General features: G+C 35.9%; 1 protein-coding gene across 3 annotated transcripts; it reads left to right on the top strand.

Annotated features, from left to right (window-relative positions):
* Positions 1-856: 856 nt before the first annotated feature.
* Positions 857-9,536, top strand: LOC107685773 (potassium channel subfamily K member 5-like). 3 transcript variants are annotated; one of them, XR_001633983.1, is made up of 6 exons: positions 857-1,155; positions 3,682-3,793; positions 4,572-4,738; positions 4,826-4,994; positions 6,372-7,396; positions 8,563-9,536. XR_001633983.1 is itself a non-coding variant. In XM_016482491.1 (5 exons), exons 1-5 carry the CDS (start codon positions 970-972, stop codon positions 7,079-7,081), a joined length of 1,344 nt encoding a protein of 447 aa, XP_016337977.1. In that variant the 5' UTR covers positions 857-969; the 3' UTR covers positions 7,082-8,287. The 3 variants fall into 3 exon arrangements, 1 of the variants encoding a protein (XP_016337977.1); XR_001633982.1 differs by lacking the exon at positions 8,563-9,536 and adding an exon at positions 8,296-8,535; XM_016482491.1 differs by lacking the exon at positions 8,563-9,536 and having other exon boundaries at positions 6,372-8,287.
* The last annotated feature ends 711 nt before the right edge of the window (positions 9,537-10,247 follow it).

Below are 10,247 nucleotides of genomic sequence, written 5' to 3' on the forward strand. Positions count from 1 at the left end.
ACACACACACACACACACACACACACACACATATATATATATATATATATATATATATATATATGTATAATTTATATTTTAAATATATATATTTAATATATAAACATAACATATTTTTCTTAAATATATACATGCATGTGTGTGTATTTATATATACATAATAAATATACACAACACACATAAATATATTATTTAAACAAAAACTTTTATGTTGGATGCGATTAATCGCGATTAATCGTTTGACAGCACTAACACACACACACACACACAGACACACACACACAATTTCGAAAGTATAACTTTTCTGTTGTACATGTGATGAGTCACAAAATAAAGGTTATTTATTGCCATAGATGGTTAGAAACTTTAACATCCATGGAACATTGCAATTAGAAAAAAAGGTTCCTCGTACGGTTCTTTAGTTTATATTATTAAAATGTTCTTGAAAAATGTTCTTTTAAGAACTGTTCCCTGGATGGTTCTTTAGGAAACATCAAATGGTTCTGTGGCACTCCTGTGAAAACATCCTATGTGGAACCCTTTTTTAAAGTGTGTACTCTTCAAGTGCATCTGTGTGAACTTGTGGGGAACCAACTAATACTTCCATTAAAACACCTTAAAAGTAAATACAAAAATGACAAAGAAGAGTGGGTATAAGTTCTGAGAAGATCTCTGTCTTCTAATATTTGTATGTGTGTTGTTTCAGTCTTTCCTTCGAAACTAAAATGCAATTTAAAATCTATTAAAGACCAAAAACAAAAGAAAAGTTCTCAAAAATCGTACCCTCTAGCAAAACCACGCAGTTTACAGCCAGACAAGGCAGTCCTCGCGTTCACACCTACAGGCGTGGCTCCGAATTCCACTTCCTCCTCACCCGCATCAAGTAACACATCACCAGAAACTTAGGAGACTTTATCAGTGGTTGTTACTTGATGTAACTGAGCACAGAGAAGGATCTACTTCAGTATTATGGCAGATAAAGGACCAATTCTTACCTCAATCATCATTTTCTACTTGTCCATCGGAGCCGCGATATTTCAGATCCTCGAGGAACCGCATTTAAAAGCAGCTCTGGACGATTATAAAAACCACACTGACCATTTATTACAGAAATATCCCTGCTTAGAAAAGGATGATTTGGATCTGATAATTGAGGTAGGCTTTATTATTTAATTCCTCAAGTGGTGTTTAGAAAAACAGCTTGGAGATTTTTTTAGGTATAGCCTAAACAGTTCCAGAAGCTCTTGGGAAAAGTTGTCCAAGTGTTTAGCCTAAGTATCAGTTATTGAATAGGCTACATTTACCGTTGCTATGGTGCTTCTCACACACAAGCGACTAATAAGAAGGTTCCGTCTTAATTTAATGTAAGTTTAGAGCATTTTAAACAATTGTACCTAGTTTGTAACAGTTTCACGCATTTGCGCATGAACAAAACAAAGCGAAACTTTGTCCTAAACGTGTCAAATCTCTGGAGGTGACGGGAGTTGGCGAACCTAAAAAAGACTGAGGCGCGATTGTTCCAAGTTTGTGGACTTTCCCCCCGTGGGCAATAAAATTGGCGAAGTCATTCTTAGGAATGTGCTTTTGCCAGTCATACATTGTGTACTCGTTCAAACGCGACTGTACCACGAGAAAACGCGCACACACGTGCTGTATGCATCGAATATGAAAACAAAGCAAGCAGCTGTTTGGCTTTGGTAGGCTACTATTTTCAACTTCTAGATCTAATCTTAGCACTATTTTCCCCCAATGCTAGACACAAAATCACCCAAAAAGTTTTAAATCCACACAAAACATGCATTTAAACTATTTCTTTCTGATTCATTTGACCCTATTCAATCCAAATGATTTTAAAGATTAATCAACAAACCAGTTATTTTACACATTTAACTTGATAATGATGTATCACCATCTAAATTAAAATATGTTTTAAGTTTGAATGAAGTTTGAAATATATGATAAGTAGTTTTGAAATATTATCTCGTATTGTAACCACAGATGTTTACTATATACACACAAAGGTGTGTGAGCATTTGTAATTTGTCACCAGAGAACATATTGCAAATACTGTAATTCATCTATCTGAAAACATCAACTATAGTATTAATTCACTCATTCTTGAAGAACATTTTATGAACAACACCAGTAAATATGCAGGATACAGTATTGTGTTCATTAGTGCCTGTACTTGTTTTACAACTCTTGCAATGTCATTTCCAGTATTGATACTGACAGTAGCTATGCCATAAATGCCATGAATGGTGTCACAGCCTTTAAACAGGCTGGGGCCTAATGGTTAGAGAGGCGGATGCGTAACCCAAAGGTTGTGGGTTTGAGTCTCGTACCGGCAGGGGTTGTATGGGGGGGGAGCCCACTGCTCCGGGTGTGTGTTCACGATGTGTGTGTGTTCACGATGTGTGTGTGTTCACGATGTGTGTGTGTTCACGATGTGTGTGTGTTCACGATGTGTGTGTGTTCACGATGTGTGTGTGTTCACGATGTGTGTGTGTTCACGATGTGTGTGTGTTCACGATGTGTGTGTGTTCACGATGTGTGTGTGTTCACGATGTGTGTGTGTTCACTGCTGTGTGTGTGCACTTTGGATGGGCACTAATTCCGAGTATGGGTCACCATACTTGGCCACATGTCACTTTCACTTCAGTAACACTTGGGATGAATGTTATTGTGGAAATCAGTTTTTTTTTATTTTTTTTTATTAATTTATTTTCGGTTTGTTTTGGTATTCTATGTGTTTTCTTTGCCACTGTATGGTATACTAACATGACAACTGTACTACGGCAACATTCAAAATCTCTTTGAAACACATTGCATCGTTTCAAACTGAACTGAAAAAAGCTGATTTTTAATTTGTTACCATATTAAAATTTTAAAAAGCTTTTTTTTTTCTATTGTTAATTGTGCCATATTTTACCTTGACTGACATGAATTTAAAAACTGTAAAAGCCCTCATACTTATGTTTACTGAGCATGATGTGACATGATGTGGCAAAGAAAACCTGTTCCTCTGGTTTTCAAACAACACCATTGTGGTGGCATACTCTAAATACTGATATTTACATGAGCAAGCTGAAAGATAGTGTTTTTGTTGTTATTCAAAGACATGAAAAGTACATTTAAAGTAAGTTGTTTCAGTGACACATCAGACTGGACTGAAGTCAGAAGGAGATCGAAACTGCAGGGCGTCCTATACTCAGTCAATTTGGTTTGGGTGTGTTTGTTTGTATACTCGCTAATTTAAGGTATTTAAATAGCCATGTTTATGGTCACAGCGATAGACTGACTGCAACCATACTGACTCTAACTAGTGTACATGAAGACAAAGGTTTAATTTGCTGATATCTCCACAAACACTAAACACTCTTCCTCTTTTCCTGTTGTTTTGACTTGTATATGGAAGCCTGTTTCCGCCTCGGAGTAAAAAATAAAATGGGTAATCGTGAGATGAGATGAAACGAAGACACATTAATGAAATATAATTGCTTATTTTAAAAAGTCTTTCTCAAAGATGTGAAAAGATTATTTCATCTTTTGTTTACATGGAGACATTGTTTATGTCTCTTCTCGTTTCATGCTATGTTCAAATATGCTCATTTGGCATTTGTATTTATTGTTAAATAACATATTTAATAGTTAATATTTTGTTTTGTGTTTCAACATCAGATTGTGGCTGCGGCGGCTGGAAGAGGTGTGACTGTAACGGGAGAAAAAAAAATTAACAACTGGAGTTGGGAGAACGCAGTTATTTTTGCTGCCACAGTCATCACTACTATAGGTGGATGCATTGTACTGCTTAGAAGTATTTCAAGTTTCTCTCTCTTTATTATATAAAACCCCAGCTGACACTTATAATCCTACAATTGACCTTCAATGTTGAAATGTGCATTTGCGAAATCGAAACATTGAACAGCGATTCAACCTTCCATCACGTTTATTAATTTGTGACAATGTTAAGAGCACAATAATTCTCAAAAACAACAATTTTAAAGAGCAAATCTTTATTTTTTTTAAAGTCATAGCATTATTATCATTAGAATGCCACTTTGATTTAGAAATACAGTGGTTCACAGACCTGTAGGTGGCCTGTTTATGGAAGCACGTTTCCAACACAGAATAAAAAATAATGTTTATTATTAAAATTATTGTTATCGTGATTATTGAAAAGGTTATTCTCCTTTTTAGACCTGTTTACTTGCAATTCTGAGAAGAAAAAAAAAACAATTGCAATGGGTTTATGGATTTATATCTCACAATTTGGACTTCAAAATTGAGACTTTATGTCTTGCATCTTATTTTGAGCTATGTCTCACAATTCTGAGATTGTATCTCATAAATCTTGACGCTTTTTTGCAATTCTGAGAAAAAAAAGTATGATTTCTTGATTTAAAAAATGGTAATGTATGATTAAAAAATATGATTACAAAAAAAATCGGTTACCTTTATTGATTGATTGATTGATTGATTGTGGAGAAAAAAGGCTTCCATACCTAATGATCTAATTTTAGACAGAATATAAAAATATTTTACACAGATTGTCTACTCGATGATTTCAGGTTATGGCAATGTTGCGCCAAAGACAACTGGAGGCCGTTTATTCTGTATCCTGTATGGGCTCTGTGGCATTCCTCTTTGCCTCACCTGGATAAGTGAATTGGGTACATTTTTTGGTGGCAGGGCAAAGCGCCTGAGTCAGGTGCTCCTCCACAGAAGCTTCACTGTGGTAAGAACACCATTAACAAAGCCTTCACTTTTCAAAGAGACAAACAATATTATTAACACCCCTATTCATGTTTCTCTTTCACTACAGAAAAAAGTACAGTTCACCTGCACAGTTGTATTCCTTTTATGGGGTTTCCTGGTTCACTTGATCTTCCCAGCCTTTGTATTCAGTCACTTTGAGGACTGGACTTACTTAGAAGGCCTGTACTTCTCTTTCACCACCTTGACGACTGTTGGTTTTGGTGACTATGTAGCAGGTAACTGAACAATTGCAAATAGATTTGAACATTTGTGCTGAAGAAAATGTGAGTAAGGGAGCGTAGGGCTTATACTAAACTGTGGTCCGGGAACCACAAAGAGATTGCAAAAAAGTGCTTTGTGGTCTGAGGAAAATTTGACAAATTAAAAAAACGTGCTAAATGTATTTTTATACATTTAACAGCAAGACATAGATGTTTTCATCACCACTGCCTAACTAATAATATGACACTTTTTTTCCCTATAAAGCTGCATAGGAACATCATTTAAAAATATTTAAATTTGTATTATTAATTTGTTTATTCTCTTTATTGTTAGTGTTATATTTCATTACCTTAAATTATATGCATGTCTGTACTTTCTGCACTAGAAGCTCCTGTCACCAAGACAAATTACTTGTGTGTGTGTGTAAACACACTTGGCAATAAAGCTCTTTCTGAATCTGATTCTAATTAAACATGTGAAAATACATTTTAATTATTTTGAAAATGTTTCTTGAAAATGTTGATATTGGCTTGAAAAGGATACACTGTTAACTTAATAAATAAATAAAGTAAAAACAATATACATTTAAAATAAAAAATATTTTCCAGATAATATTTCAATAATTTATTATGGTTTTCAGTACAAAGTCAAATAAAAGCTAAATATTTAATTAGCAAACATGCTGTCTTTATTTATAATAGTATACTTACTATACATATAATTTTAGTATAATTTAGATATAGTTTTTGTTAATATTTTGAATTAGATTTAATTTGTTTGTTTTTCTTTTCATGTTAATTTTACTTAAAGTTTTAGTAGTTTTGTTGTGTGGTATTGTCATTTTCATTAGTTTTTGTTGTTTTTAAATATAGTTTATATACATTTTTATTTCAGTTTTGGTTATTTTAGTACATCAAGTTGCTTTGGAAACTATCTGAAATCTGAATTTTATTTAATTTCAATTAACAATTATTTCAATTAACATTTATTTATGGTTTTAGTTAACTATAATAACCCTGCTTACTATTTTCCATACACAGTACGACATTCTGTGTACATGAAAATAGCTGAGTGAGTATTCATCAAATTTGGTGGTCTTTGGGATTTATAAAGTCTAAAAAAAACTATACCTTGAGCACAGTGGAGAGAAGGCGTACGTTGAAAATAGAAAATTTAGCTTGTTGCTGAATTTAGCTTGGTGCAAATCTCTCGGCTTGCATCTTTCTGTCCGCTGTACACGTGAACCAACTTATGATGCATCGTTTCCTGTGATTGTGATTCTGTATAAACATATACTGCTTAAAAACAGCTAAAAATAGCTCTAGATAGGCAAATTCAACTATTGGCTTGTTATGTTGAATAAAGGAAATTCACTTTGTTTCTCCGTATAGGTGTGAACCCAGATAAAGATTACCCAACACTCTACAAATTCTTTGTGCAGTTATGGATCTGCCTGGGTCTTGCCTGGTTGTCACTTTTCTTCAGCTGGAATGTGCATATGGTGGTCGAGGCTCATAAAGTCCTGAAGAAAAGAAGGCTGAGACGCCACAGGCTGTCCATCGATGATGTACCGGTAAAAAAAGAAGTAAAAAAAGTCCCAAAGCCAACACCTCTCTCTGGCATCATTGACATCTTTCAGTTCATGTCTGAGAAGGTTGAAGACTACAGCGATGTTATCCAAGCCATCGGAGCAGATAAGAGAAGGAAGAAAAAGCAGCAGGAGGAGGAACTGGCACGGTCCAAGAGCTGTAGTGACCTATTGCACGGCCTGGTCATCCCACTCGATCACTCTCCTCGTCTGAAACGCCGCTTCAGCGTCAGCGCGAACATGTGCATGGTCACGTCTGGGGAGTCAACGGATTGCCTCAACAACAACAACCAAGAGGAACAGACCCTACTGAAAGAGCACCAAGGAGACACTAAAAATAAGAGAGAAGAGAAGCCTGGATGTTGTGCAGGGAACTCCAGAAGATCAGACCCATCAATCTTTCAGAGCCCTGTTCGAAGCCCTACCCTTACCACCAGCAACGGAGGATCAAGATTCTCAGTGTCCAAAGTATCAGAAGACCATTTGTTAGAGAGGAGAAAAAGCATTGCTTGACAAAGAGTTTGATCTACGAGACCTAAAAAATTCAGCACTGCTTTAAATCATGATTTTTCAGATGAGGAGGAGGACACTATGGCTGAGGTGACACAAGGAGGAGCATGTGAAGACCTCCGAAGACATTTCAAGACCAAAGAATGTTGCACTTTCTCTACCTAAATCAAGCTGCAAAAGTGTTCATTGGTTTCCGCAGTATTGAAAGGCATTCAGGTATCACACAGGGTTGTGCAGCCAGTCTGTGACCAAGATAAGGATGTGAGGGTTGGCAGAGGAAATGAAACCGATTTCCTTCACAGACGTTGGAAAGTTTGGGTGTGTTACTGTGGTTTTAACCATGGGTTTTTCATTCTTTCTCTGGATTTGTCATCAAAATGACAGCTAGGAGAAATCCTGGGATATGTTTGGAATGGAATACTAGCGTATTGCTAACTGTGCCGTACGGACAGATTAAACCACTATTTTTAAAGTAGTCTTCCTGGTTACACCTTAAGCTTCTTCAGTTCCAGCAAAGGAGTTGGAATAATAATGACCGTTTTCAAAAAGGTTTCCCAAACATTACCCCTGGGTTGGTCAGATAACCAGATTGTCCTGCCCCAAACTCACGCTATTGGTTGAGCCGATATTGCTGTGTCGGGATGCCGAAACAAACAGAGCAATGCTTTGATACCATCAGTGTTTTACACCATGTTCAGTTTAATATTCAGTTGATATTGTGTGCATATGTGTCTATATCCATATATAGCTGGAATAGAAGGTAATTTAACATATAAAATGACATGCATCACCTTTAAGTTGTACTGAACCTGGAACATCCCTTTGAAAATAGATTGTGAACCCGTATGAAAATAATGCTGTAATGTTGGCACATGACCTCTTGTATCTATAAATCAGTGAGTTTTAATCCAGTTATTATCATAATTTATGAGATAAAAATGGTTATTTTATCCAATTTGGTGCAAAAATTTGAAAATTTAGAAAAGACTATTTAGAAAAGAGCTGATAGTGTTTCCAGTATATTTCCAGTCAAACTGGAAATTAATGGTTAAGTTGCAGAACACACTGCATTGTAGGACTCAGTGTCCTACACAGTGTTGTTCTGAACATTTTAGCAAACGTCGTACGTTGCAACATGCCAAGGAGTAATATTGTAGATTAAATTCTGAGCATATTTTCTGTCTTGAATGCTGTAACGGTTCTGTTGCTGTTCTTAGGTTCATCTTGCACTTGGGAAGCATTTTAAGCATTGTCCTGCTGAGGAAGCACCTACTCAGGCTTCCAGAAAATTGCCACCTCTTGAAAGATTTGTGGAGGATGTGTTATGGGACGTAACTTGATCTTACCACCTGATTGATGGATTTTGCTTAAGAATTTTGCCCTTTGTTTGACTCTTTGATTATCATTTGTATATATTTTTTGTACTAGGTTTTGTTTTCAATGCCAATTTTGATAAAAAGTTTTTTTTTGTTTTTTTTTCACAGAATGTCTCTATCTGCTGTTGCCAAACCACATCCGGTCTGTTGGCAGAAGTGATGAAATTAAACATGACTGAGCATGATGAACAACCAAGTTCTTCTTAGTTTAGTTAAGTCCTTCCAAACTGCATTGAGATATTTCTAAAAACACATAAATTCTCCATAAAGTATGAAAGCATACATTTGAATGTCATTATTATCAGTTTTTCCAAGCTACCATACTGACGCCCATAACATTAGTAATGATTGCATACATGTTTGTAAATTTAGATTTTATTAAATGTATAGTTTCCAAAGATTAAAAATGAACCTGAATCAGCATTAACATATGCATGATGCAGCATTTGCTTACACAATATGAAAACAGATGACAAAATCATAAGTTAAATTACTCAAATTTGCATCAGTTACATTTAGACATTGGTTACTTGTAATTAGATGCATTTAGACAGTCTTCAGCAGCCCTACTATTTGTACATTTTCATTTGAAATATTTCTGCAATATTGCTGGTGTGATATAGTCCCTATATCCTTTCATAAAACAGAATTAGGTTTATGGTCTTGCGCTTTGGTCCGATATTTATTCTGAATGTTTCTCTTGCTGCTTTAGCTGTTACCATGCAGTGCATATTTGTATTTGCATATTTGCAAGTCAAGTACAAAGGCTAAACCTCAATTTGAATGCTTCTGCAACTGCCAATAATACAGTACAGTTGCAGTTATGCTTTGATGGGAATAAACAATTGGTATAGATGGCAGTGCCAATGGCAGTAGTTCAGTTTTCTATTGTCATCATAAGGCGTCTTTTTCAGTCAGTCTCCGGCCTTCCCATCCCAACACTGCAAAAAACAGCAGGTCCATTACTGCTATCCTGAGGAACACAGTCTTTCTAAGAAGTCAACAGCACCTCCAACATGGAGGATTCCTCTACAGTACAAATTAAGATGCGGCCACATTTAACTTTAAAGGGATAGTTCACCCAAAAATGAAAATTCTGTTAGTAATTACGCACCCTCATGTCGTTTCAAACCTGTAAGGCCTTCATTCATCTTCGGAACACAAATTAAGATATTTCTGATGAAATCAAGGCCCAGAAAGGTAGTAAGGACATTGTTAAAATAGTCCATGTGACATCAGTGGTTCAACCGTTATTTTGCGAAGCTACAAGAATACTTTTTGTGTGCAAAGAAAATAAAAATAACGACTTTATTCAACAATTTCTTCTTTTCCGTGTCAGACTTCGACGCGCGTTCACGACAGTACCACGACACATGTGTGATGCTGCTGACGCAGGAGCCCGCGTTGACTTCGAATGCGCATACGCTGCACCTTATTTACAAGCAGAGGAAGCTGTACGCTCTACATAAAACAGTCTTCGTATACATGTCTGAAGATTTCGATAGAGGATGACTTTCAATTTTTTTGCCAAGCCTTATTTGAACCAGACTATACAGACGATGAACTAGGAGAGATGGATGTCTACGTCAGAACGCTGCAGCACCACCACACGCATGTGCAGGCGTGTCGAAGACTGACACGGAAGAGAAGACACTATTATTGACAGTTTAAAAGTATTAAAACCATTTTTTAAAAGTAAAAGTTTTGTTTTCTTTGACTATTTTAATGATGTCCTTACTACCTTTCTGGGCCTTGAACGTGGTAGTTGCATTGCTGTTTATAGAGGGTCAGAA

Source organism: Sinocyclocheilus anshuiensis, unplaced genomic scaffold (assembly GCF_001515605.1).
Source record: "Sinocyclocheilus anshuiensis isolate Anshui unplaced genomic scaffold, SAMN03320099.WGS_v1.1 scaffold617, whole genome shotgun sequence".
Taxonomy (NCBI): Eukaryota; Metazoa; Chordata; class Actinopteri; order Cypriniformes; family Cyprinidae; genus Sinocyclocheilus; species Sinocyclocheilus anshuiensis.

Bases quoted from the DNA above. Each gene is read 5' to 3' on its own strand.
- LOC107685773 (XM_016482491.1), top strand. From the start codon at position 970: ATGGCAGATAAAGGACCAATTCTTACCTCAATCATCATTTTCTACTTG. The intron at 3,794-4,571 runs GTGGATGCATTG...CGATGATTTCAG, and splicing joins CACAGTCATCACTACTATAG to GTTATGGCAATGTTGCGCCA. The intron at 4,995-6,371 runs GTAACTGAACAA...TTCTCCGTATAG, and splicing joins TTTTGGTGACTATGTAGCAG to GTGTGAACCCAGATAAAGAT.